The sequence below is a fragment of the Oreochromis aureus genome, linkage group 11, assembly GCF_013358895.1.
Source record: "Oreochromis aureus strain Israel breed Guangdong linkage group 11, ZZ_aureus, whole genome shotgun sequence".
Classification (NCBI taxonomy): Eukaryota; Metazoa; Chordata; class Actinopteri; order Cichliformes; family Cichlidae; genus Oreochromis; species Oreochromis aureus.
The window spans coordinates 8074678-8096200 of NC_052952.1; the positions used below are offsets into that span (position 1 = coordinate 8074678).

General features: G+C 40.7%; 1 protein-coding gene across 5 annotated transcripts in view; it reads left to right on the top strand.

Moving 5' to 3' along the window:
* Window positions 1-21523, top strand: part of LOC116329755 (protein MTSS 1-like) — a 48469-nt gene that overhangs the window by 24007 nt on the left and 2939 nt on the right. Inside the window, exons 4-16 of one of the 5 annotated variants that reach the window (XM_039619468.1) lie at window positions 7191-7275; window positions 8387-8478; window positions 8698-8772; window positions 9666-9677; window positions 14751-14908; window positions 16145-16252; window positions 16391-16488; window positions 17814-18078; window positions 19068-19181; window positions 19543-19782; window positions 19962-20177; window positions 20900-21059; window positions 21160-21441. In XM_039619468.1, coding sequence (XP_039475402.1) covers window positions 7191-7275; window positions 8387-8478; window positions 8698-8772; window positions 9666-9677; window positions 14751-14908; window positions 16145-16252; window positions 16391-16488; window positions 17814-18078; window positions 19068-19181; window positions 19543-19782; window positions 19962-20177; window positions 20900-21059; window positions 21160-21441 — 1905 coding nt within the window. Of the gene's footprint in view, window positions 1-7190; window positions 7276-8386; window positions 8479-8695; window positions 8773-9663; window positions 9678-14750; window positions 14909-16144; window positions 16253-16390; window positions 16489-17813; window positions 18079-19067; window positions 19182-19542; window positions 19783-19961; window positions 20178-20899; window positions 21060-21159; window positions 21442-21523 lie in introns of those variants that run through there. The other 4 variants (XM_039619470.1, XM_039619469.1, XM_031751831.2 and 1 more) reach the window with 4 other exon arrangements.

Sequence of the window (21523 nt, forward strand, 5' to 3'; positions counted from 1 at the left end):
TACATATATCCCTATCCTGACATCTATTTCCTTTTCAGCTCTCCTCCTTTTTCTACTGGAATTTTAAACAAGATGTAGTAGTAGTAGTAGTAAGGCTGCAGCACTACAGGGGCATACTAAAACACTCACTCATATTAGCCTCGGTTCTGTTTAGTATACAAAATTTTAAAAGTCCAAATACATCACCCAACGCCAAAACATTTTGCTATCTTTGGTTTAAATTTCGTTGCTGACAATGATGTGGCAGAATAGAAGGAATGCGTGCAGAAAGGCGATGAAAAGAGAAAAAGAGGACAAATGAGTGGGAAGAAAAGAAGGTGGGGAAAACATGATCTGGGCAGAAAGAAGAGAAAAAAAGAACCACGTAAGGAGATTAACAAAATATAGCCTTCAGGAGAGAAGAGCAACATAAAGGAGAGAAAGGTAATGCATTACTATTCAGAATGCATTTCACTGCATTGCAGTGGTGGACTGACACACATTCAGTTTATTCTAAAGGATACTTAATATCCTGAATAGCTTTGTAGACATAGAGGTCAAGCTCCAGATGTTTTTCTGCCTCATTTCACTAAAGTGCATTAAACAATGGCGTTGTTAGTTTTTCTCTAGTTAATAATATGTGCTGAATTACCCTCCTTTTTTCCCTAATCCCCTCCTGTCAGCTTATTTATTCTTTTTTTTCAATGAACATGGTGCTCGTAGTTCAAACTCTTTGTTGCTGGGTAAATCCTTTAATAGTCAACTGTAAGGTGGTGGTAATAGGTTCAGGGATTAAGTGTGGAAAACTTGTTATACATGTACCAGTGTTGATGTACCCTGTCAGCATATTTTACTGTGAATGTTTTAATCTCTTTTTAATGCTAGAAGCAACAATATTTATATCATTAAAAATCCAGAAATCCAACACTTGGCTGACTGTCTATCCAAAGTGAATTGGCATTCATAATTTTCAAAGGGTGACACAGCTCTACAGTAGAGTCCAGGAAATGAATACATTGATAATGCAGTCACTATAGCTTTAACTGTGTCTGAAAATTGCCCTAATTTCTCCCCATCTTCTTTTCTTCCTTCTTCCTCTTCTGCCTTTTTTCCTTATCCTGTCTTTGCATGACAGCTGTTTGGAGATGTAATCAGAAAGTCCCGGGTTTTTTCTGTGTCAGCACGGGTCACACTGAAGCAGGTGCGTGCGTTTGCTCGCCCGCACGCTGCATGTGTTGGTGCCCATTGAGGTTAGACTTGCTGACGGTATAGGGTGTGTTTGTGCGTGTACGTGGGTGCGTGGGTAGGCAGTGTAAGACAGGCGAGCCGACTGTCTGTCAGCAGCTATTGATGAATGAAGAGTTGAGCCAAGCAGGGCAGGCTAACTAAGAGAAAAGGCTATTATAAGCCCTCAAGCTTAACTCTGATTTATATCCATGCACCACACCTTAATTAATTGCTATACTTAGATTTATTGAGATAATCTTTAGATGAATCAGTTAATTAAATTAATTAAATCACCTTTTTTAGACCTCCCCTATTTCCTACATTTATTGAAGCCCATCAGAACTAGCCACTTAGTTTTACTCTTCTAGAAATGTGTAATTGGGCACTAATAGTACCAGACTGACAGAGCAGTTAAATCAGTGAATGAAATCCTAGCTTCTATCTGTCCTGTGTGGGTGGCTCCATCTGGGCTTGCCAACTGCTCAGCTAGGGCTGTGTGTGCATGTGTCTACGGATTCATTTCTTTCTTAGCCTGTACAATATTGTTAAAGTAGTAGCTTTAAACTAAATCACTGACACTTTGTAACACTGTTTTCCTCTTTAGGTAAATACTAAAATGAGTTGTTCTTTATGGTAATGAGAACATGGTAGTTCTGTTTCTGCTACCGTAAATGAGTAGAAAATGGTGATTTGACTAAATGTCCCCTGTAAATGTGGCCTACTTTACATTAAGGTTGTCAGAGCAGTTTAAAAAGTCATGAATGAAACAGATAAATATAGGTTGGTTTCAGTAGTATTGTATAATCTTCTAAATAAGCTGGTGTTGCATAATGATTCTGAAATAAATGACATCACTTATGTTGTGGTGTGAAAAACACCAGCTATGTGAGATTTAGGTGGCTCAGTGTGGATGTTTATTCTCCGGTTCTTTAATTACCTCGTGAATAGATCACCCTACCTCTGTCCAGCTGGAAGTGTGTGTGTGTGTGTGTGTGTGTGTGTGTGTGTGTGTGTGTGTGTGTGTGTGTGTGTGTGTGTGTGTGTGTGTGTGTGTGTGTGTGTGTGTGTGTGTGTGTGTGTGTGTGTGTGTGTATCCAGCTGTACAGTCTCCAGTCTCTTATCAGCGTAACCACTGCCCCGTAGTTAACAGCAGCCATCTGGTGCCCATGCACAGAGTTGGTTTTAGCTAACCAACCTCTCTCATCCACATGTCACTACTACATGCTCTTTCCTTCCTCACTTTCCCCTTTCCTTTTTTGGTTCACCGCTCTTTTTATCCCTCATGTTTTAAATGAATAAATAGAGGCTTTTTTAACATTTGCTTCATTGACTTTTCCCTCACCCCCTCCATTTCTCTCCCTCCCTCAGTTTTCTCATCATCATTTCTAAAGAAAAGCTGGTATAAGTTTCAAAATATGATTATTTATTATTTTTTTGTATGTTGTAGTTATTGTAACTATTATATACACAATTTATCCATCACAGAAATGTTTAAACACATGCTTAACATCCATCCGTTTTCCTCTGCTTATCCCATTCAAGGTTGCAGGGGTGCTGAGCCCATCCTAGATACCAGGGGTACACCCTGGACAGGTCCCCAGTCTGACACAAGGCTAAAAGTGTTATTTAGAATCTCGAGATAGCATTCCCTGTATGCATGTATGTCATCATTATAAACAAGAAACATAATGCTTAACATATAAGTTAATATTTAGTATGTACTGTATTATTCTGTAGGTGTAAACTGCAGGCTTATAGCCGAGAAGCATTCAGTATCATTTTGGTTCCTGCATTATTGATACCTTGGTGATCGATGATTTCAGATTGCATCAGATTGTTTCACAATCCACGAGCAACCTGAGAGTTTGTTGTATAACTACAGAGAAAGAGGAATGTTTGCCCTCCGTCTTTACACAGCCTGCTGCCTTTCAGACAGTTGCCTCATAGGTTTATCTAACAGGTCACTTTATTCAAAGATTAGCCAATCAAAAACAAACAGTCAACGCTCACTCCACGATGTAATAACAACTAAAAACACTTTAAACTGATGGGTGTCTTTTACAGTATGTTTCCAGTCCATTTAGACACAAACCCTTGAGTGCTCCAGCGCTTTGAAGTCTTGTCTTTCTAATGCAGTCTGACAAAGTGCAAAAACACACATGCACACACTCTCTCTGTGTCAGCACAGTGTGACATTCCAAGGAACAGTCTGGAAGGGGGTTGAGGACAGACACAGACTTGGCAACTCGGCATCTAATTGCCACACTATCTCTCTCTCTCACTCAGAGCGAAAACTGTCACAAATGTCCTCGCAGACTCTCTGCGGGCTGGCTCACACGAAAGCTGAAATATCAGAAACCATGAGACAAAACTTTGAGATTCTTAAAATTTGAAAATTACTCATTGAGGGGAAAAATGTTTTTGTTTTTAAGTTAATCAACACCAAGAACGTGTTTTTAATAAAGTGCAGCATGAAGATGTTTCATTCGCTTCATGCTGTTTGGGTTTTTTTTGTTGTTGTTGTTGATTGGGAAGGCTTTTTTTTTTAAATGGCTAACCAAACCATGCACAACCAAAATATTGTGAAATGCTGAAATATTCTGCGGCTACATTTGCTCCTTTTTTCTCACCAAAGAATGAAGCCTATAGTTTCTCTGACTGGTTAAGTTGGTGGTGCAGGGATAATTACAAGCCTCTGAAAACAAGCTTGTCAGAGAGCAGCTATTTCTACTGACAGCCAGCTATGCCACTATACACACACACACACACACACACAGACACACAGAAGTGGTATGGCCTGGTATTGACGCAGTTGAAGTTTGTTTTTTTTTGTGTGCGTCTGTCGCAGACAACTGGAGCTGCCAGTGCAGCTATTTCTATCCAGGGGTCAATCATTGCTAGACAGAGCAGACTATATGTAGTGTGTAAGCAGCCATTTTATCCTGAGAGAATGCAGGGAAAATCAGCCTGACGATTGTCCGTGTATGTAATGCGTGAGTGATTAATGCTAATGTGCATATGTGTCATATGTTAGAAACCCCTATTATACTACTGGGGCACCAAATCAAATTGTTGTAGGCGCCGATAATACAGATGCATATTGTATACAGTTTCCTTGGTAACTAGGAGGCAAGGCAGGGGCCACACTGACTGGCTACCTGCTGTGATAGTGGTAGGAAGACAAGTTTCTCCCTTAGTATTGCAGATTTTTGGGGTTAACCCCATGCTTTTGGCATGATTACAACTACTCCAACAAATATAGGATTTTTAAGACCAATACCTTACTGATACCAATAGTTGGTGATTAAAAATATTCTTTTGTTTATTTCAGATTTTAACGATTTAATTTTGTTATGTGCAGTTTTTACTGAGCCCTTACTAAGATAACATGACAACACTGTTTAAAATAATAAAATAATTGTTTTAGTGTCACACCAAGTTGAGGATTACTCATTGAGGCTCTGCCCGACTTGTTGTTCTTGTGGCGTTGCCAACAAGTCGTAGAATGCCTTCTGGCTGACAAACTATGCAACATCAACACTCATAGCCCGGTTAAAAGATGTTTATCCCGTCTCTTCTTTACCTTTTAATCATAAATGCTGATTCCAGTAGTTAATATTAGGCTCTAACGGCAGCGGTCTGTTCATCTTTAGTTGCAAGTCCTGATTTTGGTTATCTTATTTGCCTCATTGAATCCAATAACAGTGGGTGAGGTTGTGGCAAAGGACTAATCAACTGAAACCAAACTCTTCAATCATCAGCATGGGCTGCAACTGCACAAAGGTACCTTTTATAATGAGAAACTAACCACCCAGTTTTTGGCTGTGGCCTCTCTATGGCACTGTGGCATCTATCAGCCACACCCTCTAGAATAACAAGCACACATAGTAAGGGAGAGCTGGGCAGATTAATAGATATGATGACTAAACAAGTTGACGCAGGAATAAATGAGCATTATGATATTGGATGACAAAAAGGTCTTTCATAGCACGTAAAAGCCACATCCTCTGCAATAACAAGCACATGAAGAGGATGAATAAATGAATGGATAGAGGGTAAAATTTGGTTAGGACTGAGTTCAGTGGGACAGTGAATTATACCAAGTCGAAAGGTTAGATGATGATTTACAGTCCAGAGTAGCGTAATAATAATGACCTAGTATTTCTGTCCAGCTTTCTGCAGTCTAAAACATAACAGCGTGAAAACATGTCTTTGTAGAAGAATGTGACAAAAGGCAGATTGTCTGACTGTGGCTTCAAACCCCCCACAAACCACACATGTGATGGTGGCACTGAGATATTTTGTCACTCTAGTGCACTTACAAAAACATTTGTTGCTTAGTGAACGAAAGAACTTTGCTGATAGTGCTGATACCATCCCACACTCTTTAAGTTGCTGATTCACACACTTTTCATCCTGCTTTATTGTTCAGCATTAATAGAACTTTTAATGAGTAAGATAAGATAAGATAACATCCCACACTCTTTGTTTTGTCAAGTTGCAGTGATTCACACAAAAATTTAAAATAAAATAAGAATAAATACAGTACACTTTACATTGTTCAGCAGTAGAATAAAATAATATAAAATATGAATTTAAAAATAGACACTAAATTAATCAGTAGTTCCACAGGAGAAGAATTTTGGGCCCAGCATTTTCCCACCCTGGCTTAATCTGAGATACACACTTCACACCAGATAGCACAAGATGCTGACAAGCCTGAAATGCACTTGGTAAAATTTCCAAATTGTCTTTATCAGATTATAGCTGTAGGATTTCTCTCTTTCTATTTTGTGTTAGTGTCGGAGAGCTCGTGTTTTGTGCAGGGTTTAAGAGTCAAAGACAATTCTGTAAATGTGTGAGTGAGTGACAGCTCTGCGTGCGTCTCTGCATGCGGTAAGGACTGCGCTGACAGCAGAATGGCTTGCTCTGTTGGAGGGGATTCACACTTCACATCAGATTATCACAGTCTCGCACACAAAACCCGTGCTCACATAGACAGTATCACGATAACTTTGCACGATTTCATACAGGATCTTTCTGCCCCTGTCACGCACACACCGACATAGACATATTCGCAGTAGTCCCACGGAGAAAGCGGCTAGTCATACCGAGCAGCCAGACAATAGCTCTGTCAATCAGCGTCAGGGCCCTGCTTAGCTGTCCAGCCTGAAGACTTCTGGTGGACAGCCCTAAAGGAATCTTATATTAGCCGCGAGCACATTTATCCCTGAATACATGTGTATAAATATATATATATACACACAGTATGTGCATTTGGTAGCTCAGTTTTGACAGTTTTATGGGGAAGTGTAGATAGAGAGTAGGTCAGGAAGGCCAGTGAGCTGCAGTCAGTGGAGTTCATTTGCATCTTTTCACAATAATTAGGACATTAGAATTTATCTGTTTTAAAGACCCATGACTGCCTTTTTCCTTTTTTTTGTTTTTGCTCTGTGCTAAACGTTTTCTCCTGTTACTCATATAATTGGAGGTCCTGCTAAATGGTCCAGCTGCAGCTCTGATATAATTATAATATGACTCAATCTCAAGCAAATTATTGCAAATATAACTTTTGGATGGCAGTTCGTGTGAGATGGTTAATATCAAAAACAGTCTTGTTGGCTAACGGGAATAAGACACAGATGGATTTTTTTTGATTTTTTTTCTGTTTCACAGGCATTAGTGTGCCTAAGTCTAAACTGGAAAAAAATGTTTGTTACTAATAAGAATTCAAATATCAGCAAACATCATTCACTTTCTTCATTTTCTTGCTTCGGTCCCAGTCATTTGTCAGCTCTCATAAAATTAAACTGGTGGGAGGAAGAGGTGGTTAGAACACTGCTGATGCAGTTTGTGCATTAGTTTCATTAGGTAAATGTCTCAGGTTTGTTCACTGGCATGAACATTTTTCACAATTAACATGATTTATTAACAAAATAACGTGTTTTTTTTTTTTTTCTTTTTTCTTCTTTGCTATCTTTCAGGTGGCACAAGAGACATTGGATCAGCATTGACCCGGATGTGTATGAGACATCGCAGCATAGAGGCTAAACTCAAACAGTTCTCCGCGTAAGGAATATTATAGTACTATATATTACTGTGCTGCTTCACCCTTCCTTACTTATTTTTTAACCATAGTGCTATTCAGTTGTATCAGCCACTCTCAATTGCTGCTTTGAGATTAGATTCAAAACTTGCAACTTGCAAAGGTAGATTCTTTTTTCTGTTTTTTTTTTCCTCTTGCACTAGTTCCTATATTATTAACTCACAGTTAGTGACCCACGCTGCCCTCCATGCTGTGCAGCTCTAATAAAACGGTTTGTAATTCAGTTGTTTCCACACCGTGCCCGCCATGTTTTGACATGTCATGTGTGTGGGGGTGAAATTGCCGTGTCGGGGAATGCTGGGAAAGAGACTATTCGTCTGGCAGTATGTGCATCTATAATGTCTCCATAAAGACGTACACACCAGGTCTCTCTTCTGTACACACACACACACACACACACACACACACACACACACACACACACACACACACACACAGACTACACAGACAAGGGGCTCTCTAATTTCAGCTGGCATTTCAGTGGAGATTCCACTTGGAGCTCCATAGTAGTAGTTGTACACAGGGGGGCTGTGTGCATGCACATGCGCACACACACACACACACACACACACACACACAGGGACTTTGTAGAAATGTCTGCAAGTGGGAATAGTCTAATTTTAGTTTCATGCACTAAGACTGCAGCTGTCCACCTCTCACACTCGCAGATACGTCTTGGAAGATGAGCATGGTTGGGTAATGATTGACAGATATAACTGTACTTTTTTCTCAGTGTTTTTCTCTCTCTGCCTGTCAGTGATTGACACAAAATCATATACCACATAAACAGAAAGGAAAACTAAACAAATGAGTTTTAAGTCTAACAGTCTGTCTGAAGTTTTAATTGGATTATAACCCTGTGTTCAAATTGCTATATCTTTCACACAAAAACTACTGAAACTACTCCAGTTAAATCTAAAACTTAGTACAATTCAATTTCAAATTGAATCTGCTGAAGCACACACCCTGAAGACTAAAAAGGTCCCTGTCCAAATACTCACTGTATATGGTGAAATGTGGTTAACTGATCAGGTTGACCTTAGATCAGGAGTGAGGTATGTGCTGTTTTTACAGGGGCTTCCTTGAGGGTCTGATCAACCCTCTACAAGAACAGATGGAGGAGTGGAAAAGAGGAGTCAACACTTTGGACAAGGACCATGCAAAAGGTGGGATGAACAAAAAAAAACTTCCAATCATTGTGGAAAAAGCAGTATTGGTGATCTGTTAGCTCTATTCATTCTGTATTAGATGTTACCAAAGCTTTAAATACATAATTATTTTGAGCATGTCATTTTTTTCTTCCCATCTCACATAATACTAAGTTTGTGGAAAACTGTACTTTAAAACTGTTAGTTGACCTTTTTAATCTTGTCCATGTGAACCAGAGTACAAAAGAGCTCGGCAGGAAATTAAGAAGAAGTCATCAGACACGCTGAAACTTCAAAAGAAAGCAAAAAAAGGTACTTTTTAATTAACTTTTGCAATAATTTTACCTGCTAAATGCTGGTAACAGTAAATGGATTACACATGACTCAACATAAACTAATTCACACTAAAAAAGGGGGGTCTTCTTTGTATCTCGCAAGTTTAAAAAAACAATTAAAAATAAAGACACATGAGAGTAGAAGGAAAAACAGCTACCGCTACAATATTTAGAGAACCATCTACTGTAAATTTACATTCAGGACTAAATTAAAAACATGATTATTTTAAATGTAAGACAAACTTTTACGTGTCTTAAGCTGAAGAATCTACTTGTAATAGGAAAATGCCCAAACTGTATATGTGAGTTTTTCATTAGACACCAGCGATGTGTGTAGACGTTTGTCCCCACTGATTTAGTTGTGCAGCTCTACTGAGGCTAAACATTACCTTACTTGGTAAACACTCCCTCGGAGGGTAGGGCTTGTTTCCCTCTGCCGTTTTCTTGGCTCAGGTTCTACATACACATTCACCTACCTAGAAAAAAAATTCCATACACAAAAAAGGACTTAGTCTGATATCCCTTCAGTATCTTTAGGGATATTGCGGGTTCGTTTTTAAATCAGTGGATAACTCGTACAAAACACTTAAGCCAAAAAAAGTCTCAGCTCAGCACTAGATTTAACTTCAGAATATACATTGTGGAAAGAATTTAAGTGTATTACATTTTTTTTTTAAACATATTGAAGGACTGTTTTAGTTTTTTCTCAGATTCCTAAAATGCTAAAGGGTCCATTCACTCACACAATGCTCCAAAATCATGTGATGATTAGTGTTTAGCGCTGGCGCTCCTTCACTTGACTTGGATCTTTTTCCTTTCCTTGTCCCCATGTGGTTCTGATACCATCCCTCACCTTACGCTGCACTGCAGCTGATAATTTCGGTAAGTCAGCTTATAGAATAGACACACTGTCCACACTGTTGCTCACACCATTGTGCTTAACCAAGCATCTTGGTTGTCTTGTGAAATAGGCACCATGGATCTTTGTATGCAAATTTTAATGTGTGTAAATGCTTCCAGTTATTTGCATGCTCATTTTTTTTTTTTCTACAGGTGAGGCAACTCTTGTTTACACTCGATGGTTGCCACAACATATTGGCATGTTGTTGTTGTTTTTTCCTCAGGGGCGGAGAAACCAGGGTTCCCACTTCATGTAGATGCTTCATTTAGCTTCCCTTTATTTAATTATATATTCATGGCCTGTAGTTCCTGATTTGAGGGCCTGTGTTGATAATCACCTTAACTTTAACCACATTTATAGGCGGGTTAATTTGTTGTTTGTCATAGCATAACTACAGAAACAGCCGAAGTGATGTTTTTTATAAACAGCTCTTGTTTGATAGAAAGAAATGAATCTAACTACCTTTTAATATGTCATACTAATTCCAAATTTATTGCTATTTGTATGTAGACATCTTCTATTTAGGCATTTTGGAGACTTCCACACTGATGTGAGCAAAGACAATCGTAACTAGCTTTGCTTCTTTAAACCTGACTGATAGCAGCACAAACAGATCTTTAAATAAAATGCAAAGCAGTAGGTTAGTAGATTCTAATATGCTACACTGAAAGAAGACTGCTCCATTTGCTATCAGATGTAAGACACCATCTGTCCGCTTGTGTTGGTCAGTCGATATCTGATGTTTGATGCGTGTCTTGTGAGGGTGTTTTTCTGACCTGAGACCCTGGCCGTTCTAAGAAACAGCCTGTGACTGCAACCTAATGTAATCATTGCCCTCGTGAAAGCTGAAGCAGTTAATCTCATTTGGGTGTGCACATGTATCTGCATGTGAATCGAATGGGGGCTACTTCAACCACCTAATTCAAACAACTCAAAACAACTGAAAAGAAAAAAGCTGAATTCTTGAATCTTTAGGATGATTTAGGTTTACTTTGAACCTAAAAAAGCTCTCTGCAGTCATTTGCACAACCTAGCATTGCTAATAAAAGGACCACTGGCCAATTCCTCTGAATTCTTGAATCTTTTTGGATGATTTGAGAGTTTACTCCTAAGGTGCTCTTTTAGAACCTAAAAAGCTCTTGTCATGTTCAGTCATTTGAGATTAACCTAGCATTGCTAATAAAGATGGACCACTGGCCATAAAGAACACTCCTCTGATTCCTCATGCCAAACCGCATTCATAAACTTCAAACCGATAACATCACAAACACAGCTGTTTTTTGTTAACAATGGTTGCACATCCATGATGAGAAAAAACATCCAAAAACCTCTCATGTTTAGCTTTTTTCTTTGGTCATTTTAGCCTTTTTGGCCACCACAATCAAACAAGAAGACAGCCGCATGTAACTACGGTTTGCTCTTTTTAGATTTAGATCTGAAGTGACTGCTGCTGTTTCATCCGTACATTTCTGTGAACTCATTGTCTTTTGGGGGATGTTCAAGAAATCACACCCGTTTGAGATTATTTGAGCTTTTCTCGGCTTTGAAAAACCCCTGCATGGTGTGTTTCATCCTGTTACCTCCTTTGACAGTATCACAGCAGCCATCAGAAGTTTGCATGCTGTGTACCACTTTGACCGCTGGTTTTTAATCTGTAGCTCTGCTCTGAAAGAACGTAAAGAACACTCAGGTGGGCCCAATGTTCAGTTTGTACAAAATGTCAGGCCCAAATGTCAGTGCCAAAAGGCCCACCATTATACCACCACCAGTCTAAACCGCTGATATTAGGCAAGATGGATCCACGCTTATATTGTTTACCCCAAATTCTGTTTCTGAAATACCTAGACCAGCCTGTCAGGCACCAACAATCATGTCATGTCAGAGTGACTTAAATCACCTTTCTTCTCCAATCTGATGCTCCGTTTGAACTTCAGCAAGTCGTCTTAACCATGTCCTCATGCTTAAAAGCATTGAGTTGCTGTCATGTGATTGTCTGAATAGATTTTTGCATTAATAAGCACTTAAACATAACCAGTGTACCTAATGCTGCAATTGCTATTTGTTCATATACCCTGTGAATTTTGTGCAGTCACATTATTTTGCCGTCTCTCCTTTTCTCTTAAAGCACCAATTGTCTGATTGAACATTAAAAATGGTGGTGAAGTAGATTGTAGTGTGTGGTCAGTGACCACAGATCTTTATTATACCTTGGTGGTTTTCTGCAGTTGAAGGGAAATAGAAAGTAGCTATCAAAACCTTGTCATCCACATAGCTGCTCAGAGACTAGGAATGCAGACAAACCCAATGTGTAACCAACACTAACACCACCTCTTCTTACCACAACTGTCATTTCATTGCAGTATGCTCCTGAGTTGTGTCCATACACTTGAGTCCCTGTGTGTGAGTGTTTAGGTCATTTATGTCAATTGTAGTATCTTTATTAAGTCTCTGATGTTATTAAGTAACAGATATGGCCTCTGGTTGCATATTATAAGCAGGTTATTAATAAGTACCTGTTTGGGGATTTAGTCAGTACACGCTATTGTAAATAAGCATGTTTCCCTCATACTTGACTTTAAAGAGGCTAAACTCATAAACCAATTAGTAAATTGCAACTTTTACACTGTTCGTGTAATCGAGCGAGTAAAGGGATCAGCTGCTTTTTAAGAGCCTCAACCGTTAACAGAAGCAGAATTAGAAGCACTACTCGAGCTACTCACGAGCACTAAAAAACAGCAACAAAGAAAATATTTGGCTTTCCATCTGTTTCAGACAAAGTACGTCAACTTACAGTAGCGTCTTTCCAAAACCACATCGGTTATGTTGAGAAAACCGTCTGCCAATGCTTAAAGTAAAGAAAACCAGAATTCAGTGTGCGCCTTCATTTTCCTGCATGCTGAGGAGACACCACAGGCTTTGGGGGTTGAAATGCTATTCTTCTACACCGAGGCCAACTGAAACCTAATGCTGACTTAGTCCCAAAACCAAGTGAAGGAAAACATTGATACAATATGATAAGAACATTTCTTAACTTTGTCTGACATACTGCATATAAATGAGTATTAATAAGAGAGCCTACATGCACTCAAAGCATCTTTTGCGATCATGGCATGTAAAGGGTGTTTTCCCATTAGAGTTTACATTTTTTAGATTCAATTATTACACCTTACACCTTACAGATGCACGATTTTACGTAAAATAATAATAACTCACCGCTCTCAAACTTTTATTTAAGAGAGCTCAACATTGTTTTCAGATAGCTGTTTGGTTTTACACCAGACTGTAAGGGGGTCTTCCTGTGCCTGCGCTCCATCACTCCACTACAATTCATGAAATTTGGTTTTATAGTTTTTGCATTTTATACCAAAGTGAGAGACACACAGCACTGATCACATGCCTCCTTGTCTTTTGCCTTAAAGGAGGGATACGATTTTCCCTATAATGAGTTCAGTCCTGCAATGGAAACCAGACTAATGAGTGAGGTCTGTCTTAGCCCTTTAAAGTTTGCTCACATAGCCAGCTCTCCACAAACCCTTGCATGTTATAATTGTACCCTGGGTTGCCTCAGAAGTTGCATTTGGATCTATATGAAACTGAAAATGTATACTTCAATCTGGATTTTCCAGTCCAGCTTTTACAGTCAATTTACTTTTTAGCTGCCATAAAGAGACACACAGTTCACATTCCTCGGAGTCCAGTGTTAAACTCACCCGCTAAACTTGGTAAATGGATTCCCTTCATATTGAAACTTCTTTTGTCTCGTCTCTTGTTTTTTTGTACACAGTCATTACAGACTCAGACTTGCCCCGTGATATTTATATTTGTAGTGTTCATATGCTGGTATTTGTGTGTGTTCTGCAAGTCATTGTTAATTATAAAAATGTATCTTCCTGCTGCTTTATCCTGTTAAAAATGCATCAACCACACATGGACACGTCCATGAGGAACAAGCTTGTTTGTCCTCAGGATAACGTGCACATGCTTACAGTAGGTTTTACATTTGAGATGAGGATGATTTACCTGCGTAACTCCATCTCTGTGTTTTCTCTGGTATCTATTTGCATGATAAAGGGCCTCACATGAAACGTCAACAAAAGATCTTTGCCCAGACACAAGAGTAGACAAAGAGACCACAGACCTTGTTCACTCTGCAAGTGTGTGCTTAACCTTGATTATCAAAGTTAAAACTCTGTGCGTGTGTATATACGTTTGGGTGTAAGTGTAATTTAAGTGCCTTTGAAGCACAGTGTCGGGTAGTCGTCAGCTTTCCTGCTGCCTCAGGGAATTCAGGAGGATGTGATTTGACTTCAGGGTATCCTCTCTTAAAATCATACACATAAATGCAATTTCTAAACACAGCATCAGAACAGAAAGTGCTGAATGACACTATAACCTCTGGGGCTGCAAATGTCCTCAGACATTCCTGGATTTATACATGCATATTAAAACGCAGCACAAGGACCAGATGGTTGTGTCAATACCCCGGACTCTTGTGATTGTGAAAGCTGATGCACACAGTCTCTCTCTCTCTCTTAACACATTCCAGAAATTCAGAGGAATCGACAAAGGGTAATGGAAAGATAGATGGAAGCGAGTGCCATTTTGACTATCTTATCATAACATATGGGAAGCTTTCCAAGACATGCGAAAGCTTAGCCTAAGGTTGATAACTTGTTTTTCCACTTCTGAACAAAAGATGGGAAGCTCCAGGGACAAGAGTGGCTCTTTACAAGGAGCAGTGTGGAGTAGTTAAGAAATTCAAACAGTAGCTTTTACAACAGCAATGTCCACCTCAATAAACAACATGCAGAACAAGTAGTACAAGTAGCTAGTACCAAGCTAACACCAAAGAGAAGTAGTGATTATTCATGCGTGTCACACTAGGGTAACTGTTCTGTTTCATATCTGTGCTGTGAAGGAATTACAAAGGTAAAAAGTATTGTTTTCATACTTAACCTGTCAATTTGATCACATCTCTGATGTCATGTTTATATTCCTCTATTGACGTAGATTCTTCTTTTTCCCCTGTTTGTCTTTTTTCTTCCCCCTCCAAGGTCGTGGTGATATCCAGCCACAGTTGGACAGCGCCATGCAGGATGTCAGTGACAAATACATTCTGCTGGAAGAGACGGAGAAGCAGGCCCTGAGGAAGGCTCTTATAGAGGAGAGACAGAGATTTTGCTGTTTTGTAGCCATGCTGCGGCCTATAGTGGTGAGTGCAGCGGGGGAGAGGAAAGAGAAATGGGCCTTGGGTAACCACTCAGCGAGAGCAACAGAAAAATATATTAACTCCACAGGCTCTGTGCTTTTTACATCCCACACACTGGATAGAAAACGTTTAACTTTCTTTTTCTTTAAGACACTAAAATGTAAGCTTTTTTTTTAACTTTAAACACTGAAATGTAATGACTCTTTTTACTGTTGTCAAAGGAGTTTGCAAAGAAAAGCGTCTGGACTTCTTTGAGTTGCTTGAAGACGTTTCACCTCTCATCCGAGGCTTCTTCAGTTCTAAGGTCAAATGGCCGAGAGTCCCAGATTTAAACCCAGTGGGAGTATCCCCAAGGAGGGACAAAGGACCCCTGGTGATCCTCTAATCACATGCGCCAAGGTGTGAAAGTGGGTGTGGGACCTAATCAGCCAGGGTTTCGGGTGAGCTCATTGTGAAACCTGGCCCCACCCTATCATGTGATTTCCTGAGGTCAGATGGCCCAGGATGTGAGTGGGCGTTAAGGCGTCTGGGAAGGAACTCAAAACTGGATTATAGATGGCAGACAGTTGGTGTCGTAAACCACCGCCTCTGTTCAAAGATGGTCGCTCACAGTGGACATAGATGGCCTCTTTCACTCCTCTTTCAAACCATCTGTCCTCTCTGTCCAATATGTGAACATTGGCATCCTCGAAAGAGTGACCTTTATCCTTAAGATGCAGGTGGACTGCTGAGTCTTGTCCTGTGGAGGTGGCTCTTCTATGTTGTGCCATGCGCGCTTGTGAAGTGGCTGTTTGGTCTCTCCAATGTAGAGGTCCGGCATTCCTCACTGCACTGTACAGCATACACCACGTTGTTCAGTCTGTGTTTTGGAGTTTTGTCTTTCGGGTGAACCAGTTTGTGTCTGAGTGTGTTGCTGGGTCTGAAGTACACTGGGATGTCGTGCTTGGAGAAAACTCTCCTGAGTTTCTCTGATCACCAGGGGGTCCTTTGTCCCTCCTTGGGGGGTTACTCCCACTGGGTTTAAATCTGGGACTCTCGGCCATTTGACCTTAGAACTGAAGAAGCTTCTCGGATGAGAGGTGAAACGTCTTCAAGCAACTCAAAGAAGTCCAGACGCTTTTCTTTGCAAACTCCTTTGACTACGATGACCTGGATGACTGAGAACCTTCACAGACATATCTTTTTACTGTTGTGTAACCCGAGGCGTAATCACCTTGTCTACATGTCCTGTCCTTGTAGGATGAGGAGATTTCTATGTTGGGAGAGGTTACCCATCTCCAGACCATCTCTGAGGACCTCAAAGCCTTGACCTCAGACCCACACAAGCTTCCCCCTGCGAGTGAACAGGTGAGGAAAAACATTAAAGATAAAGTACTTATTTATTATGTGTGTCATATTTTTGTGCTTTTTATTAAATTAAATTTCTGTTTACTACTTTTTTTTCTCAACTCTGAAAAAATCAGCTAATAATTTTGTCCATTTCAGGTGATCTTGGACTTGAAGGGCTCAGACTATGGTTGGTCATATCAAACTCCGCCCTCATCCCCCAGCACCACCATGTCCAGGAAGTCTAGCATGTGCAGGTAGGCTCAAATAAGTGAAAGAGGGGCATAGTTTTATAAGCACACATGAATCTACGCCCATAAAACCTTTTGAAATTCACTTTGCTTTAAAATTAAATTAAAGTAAAATTGAATTATGCCATTTTTGTCACCAGTTTCCATAAAGTTATAAGAGAAATGGAACTGCATTACAGTGTGTCTTCGAGTTAGAGACTCCACGGTTTTATAACAGCGTCCCATATATACATTGCAAGATCTACTAAAATATGCAAAACTGTCATTTTAACCATATCAGTGCTTATGAATCTGCTTGGGAGATGGCTGATATCAATTTAAAGAGATTTTAAAGTAGGAGTAAGTGATTTACTGGCTTTGTTTAAACTTTGTCTGCCACCTAGTGGCCAAAATTATCTGCAATACTTTGCAGAATCTTCTTATTGCATTGCTAAAGATATGTTTTGGTTTAACTGTATTTGGTGAAAAGTGTTAAGAAAGATGAAGGAGAATTGACAAAAGGAAGCAGCTACTGATTTTTAGCTGTTCAGATCTTGTCTTCTTTACTCTGTCCTCACTGCTTTTGTGCATCTTCCAATGATTCGTTTTCCAGAGCTGTTCTGGTTTAAGGAAATACGTCTAATGCCTGGGTTGTGTATTGCTTTACGTCTTTTTCCTTTTAAATGTGCTAAAATCTATTTCAGGGTTGTGGGTGTGATGATTGGACTAAAACTTTAAATTACATGTTAGATTATGATTGACTGCTATATGGTAACAATGCAAGACTTTCAGGCCCAAAACAAAAAATGCTGCTTTTCCTCCTGTTTCTTAAAGCTTTTGCAAATACATCATTTTCATCTGAGATTTTGGCGACTTGGTTAATGCATACACATTTTATGAGATGGTGCATCATGGTACAGCACTAGCAGCTTGAGCTGGTTATAGATTTGATTTGCATAGGACAGATCTTTTAATTTAGAAGTCATGGAATAATTAAGACCCAATGTTTATGCTGTTTCTGTTTTTCATGATTTTTTTTCTGTGAATATTTACAAAAAGCTCGCACAAATCCTGCCTGCAATTATTGCCATCTATGATTTCAGTCGCCTTGAGTTGGTTTGTGTTGTTGTTTTTGAGGGGATTGGCCTAATTCACTGCCTGCTGCATCTTGGTGTGGTGTTTTAATTGTTTCCCACCATGTCTTTTCCACTCCCCCACCCCCAAACCTTTGCCTTTATGTCTACTCCTTTTATCTCCTCCTTACCCAATCATCCCCCCTCCTTCAACCCAATCTGCCTTTGGGTGCACTTGATTCTCTTTACCCTCATCGCTTACTCCTTCCCCTTTCACAGTAGTCTGAACAGCGTTAACAGTAGTGACTCCAGGGGATCCAGTGGCTCTCACTCTCATTCTCCTTCCTCCTCTTCTTCCTCCTCTTCCTCACACCACCTCTTCCACCACCATCACCCTCGCCATCGATACCGCAGCTCCACGCTACCCCAGCAGACCCCAGCTCGGCTTCCTAGCATCTCCTCCCACGACTCGGGCTTCATTTCTTCATCACAAGACCAGTACACATTATCCAAGTCGTCCTCGCCACTGCCAGCTGAAAAAAAGGTAAGAAAAAGGCCTCAGATACCCACGCTTGACCATAATTTTGGATCCAACTCTCTCAAGACTATGAGAGACAGTTAGCTGGCAGCAGTTAGTGTGTGTGTGTGTGATCATGGTGAAGTCATTTCACTGCTATTATTATAGCATAAATGTGAAGGAAATTAGTCTGCCTCCATTCTACCCCAGGGCAAAACAGGTCAGGCCCATCCTGCTATTAAAAAGTCAACCGCTGTGACAGACTGCGGTGTATATTGTATTTTCATTAAATGAATTACAGTAAAATTGCATGTTAGAGCATCAACATTATGTTTTACAGTCGCTAAGAGCATGTCTCTATCAGCAGGTCTCAGTCTGTCACTTTTATCTAATCGTCTGTGAGGTAGTCCGAGGGATCGTCTGTGCGGGCTCCGCGGTTGGAGATCAGCACTGAGAGCAGCTGCACTAGTTGATGTTGTCTTGGCATGCCAGCAACCAGAGTTCCCCTGTCCAGAACACATTGGTAGAGTTAGGCTCCAAGTTTTTATGATGCACTGAATGTGGTTTGGCAAGTCTAGCTCTGACCCATTTACAGTACAGTCCTGGGAATCGGCCTCCTCGTTGCCTCTTTCTTGGTGTAGTTACAGTAGCTGAAAGAGTTTCAAAGAGAACGGCCTCACAGCTCGCACTTTACGCATCACAAGGAACTTTGTGTTTCCAGCCTCCAGCACTCAACCTCGCGCTGCTGATGTCCATACATTTAATGCTGGTTTGACTGCCAGTGCACCTCATCTGCAGTTATTTGGCTGTGCACTGCACTAACTGCTGAGAACAGTGAAAAAGTTGCCTCTGCTTTCTTAACAAACTGCTTCTCTCTCGCTACCTGCTGACATGTCTTGTCTTTTGATTCTTTCCTTTTACACGTCCGTCTGTGATGTCTCCCTCATCCTTTTACCACTCCTCTCTCCTTCTGGTCTCGTGTCACTGCCTGTTTGCCGCTGCCCTCACTGTCCCAGGCTTGTCCCACTTCCAGCTCCTCTGAGATGTCAGAGACAGGGCTGCTGCATAGTGACTGCAGCACCCCTTCTTCACTAGCAGATACTACTGCACCTCCGCCCTCTACTGACAAGGTGATAAACACTCATCCACCATGAATCTTATAAGCTTTACACACCCAACATGCTTTCCTCATACTAAACTCGAAACCTGGGTGTGTGTGACATCGATTCAGTGAAATGCAAAGGTACTCTGTATGCTGTATGTGCATCTCCAGTTTCCTTTCATTTCAGCATTCATGAGCAGTTCCTTTCTTCTGTGTGGATGTGATCAGTATATTTTTTGTGTTTCCTGTACTTGAGTTATCCTCAGTTATGTTGTGTTTTTTTGTGTTATTTTCCACTGTTTTATCATTTAAATGATTTATCCCATTACACATTTGTTTGTCTTCTTTCTGTTCTCATCCCTCCTCCTGACCGGCATGCACACAAACAGTTGTCCAATGGTTTCGACCACTACAGCCCAGCCAGTTCCCCCTACCTGCATAGCAACGGGGGCAGTTTGGGCTCAGTGTCAAACACTGCCTTCCCCTTCTTCCCTCCCTCCTCCTCAACCTCCACCTCCTGCCCCACTCGTTCATGGTCACGTCCTGCATCGGCCTTGCTGCCAGACTACCCTCCCTACTGCACATTGGGTTCCCCCATGATGCCTTCATCACGAGTCCCCAGCTGGAAGGTTTGTCCATCTCCTCTGAGTTGACGATCGACATATTTCCATCCTCCTTGTCTACAGTTTGAACACACATTCAGTGAATTATTTGGGTTTTCTTTATTTTTTTTATACCTACTTTAGTTGAGTCCAAAAATGTAGTATAAACAACAAAAACTGACATCTGCATCTCTTATTTTTAACAGGACTGGGCGAAGCCTGGGCCTTATGACCAGCCTATGGTCAACACGTTACGGAGAAAGAAAGACAAGGAGAGTCCAGCTGTGGTGGACAGTAATGGGAGTATGAACTGTGATAATAGCCCTCCCTCTGCCCAGACCGCAGCTCCAGCTGCATTGCAAACACCAAGCCAATCAGCATTAGTGCAAGACAAGAACAGGAACACACCTGCAGCTGTCAGGGTCAGTTTTTTGTCTCTGTCTCCCTCTTTTTGTTAACTGATTAAACAAGCATGCTGTTAGTTAGCCAGTGAGGCTTCAGCCAAATGTTCTTTTGGTTTTTTTGGTCTCTCAGTAACACGTTTTTCCTAATTAAGGAATCTCATTTGCACTTTTTACTGTTTAGCCTGTTTTTTATCTCTTCTTCTATTGGACAAATATACTGTTAATAATAGCAACTGGTGAGAAATTTACTGGTGTACTTTACATGAATGCTCTCCATAAATTGTTGAATAACTTCAATTTACTTCTCAGTTTTTCGTGGCTTTATATGCCGAGAAGCGCCAGATGATTTCTGCTTAGATCCCTCCCTAATGCTTAAAAGCTGTGGTCATTTGCTAGCCAAATAAAAATTCCTCTGTGATTCATTTCTATCTTACTGCTACTAACTCATGAAGTTTGTAAACGGAGATCAGTCTATGTGTATTGCCAACTGTGATACTTGACTTTCAGGTGAACCCACGTTAAACTACTTGCAGGCCGATGTTTTTGTCCTGGAATTTAGATGATATGAATAGCCTCCCACCACTAATGTCCCCATTTAATGACTTTAATGGGTTGAATCTAATGACTTTAATGACTTTAATGAATTGTACCTGACTGGTTCCAGGCAAACATTCAGATTGTTACTAAATGTTTTGTTTTTTCTTTCTTTTTGTTGGTTGATTGCATCTGTTTTTCTCCAGGCCGGGGATATCGAGGCCCAGGATGATCTGGCTCTGGCCTTATCCAGAGGTCTGGAACTGGACACCCAGAGGTCTAGTAGAGACTCTATCCAGTGCTCCAGTGGCTACAGCACACAGACCAACACACCCTGCTGCTCTGAGGATACTATACCATCACAAGGTAGCACACTCACCAGTTTTAAAGTAACTTGCTAGCATCATATCATACGTCACGTGGCTGGGTGCATACACTGCTTATTTCTTTATTTGTTTCATTCCAGTATCAGACTACGACTACTTTTCAATGGCTGGAGACCCAGAGTCTGAGCAGCAGCAGTCTGACTTTGATAAGTCCTCCACCATCCCCAGAAACAGTGATATCACTCAGTCTTACAGACGTATGTTCCAGGCCAAACGCCCAGCCTCCACAGCGGGGCTACCCAGCAGTCAGGTTCCTTATCCTGGCCCGGGGGCCTACCACATGGGGCCTTATCCCTCCACACCAATCCACACAGGCGCTTATCCATCTACTCCTACTGCACAGTATCCCCCTACACCTACAGGTAACTGTTTTGGCCACTTTCTTAATGTTGGTGATAAAATATCGTGACCATCAGTTCTCAAAATGCCTCTCTTCCCATTTCT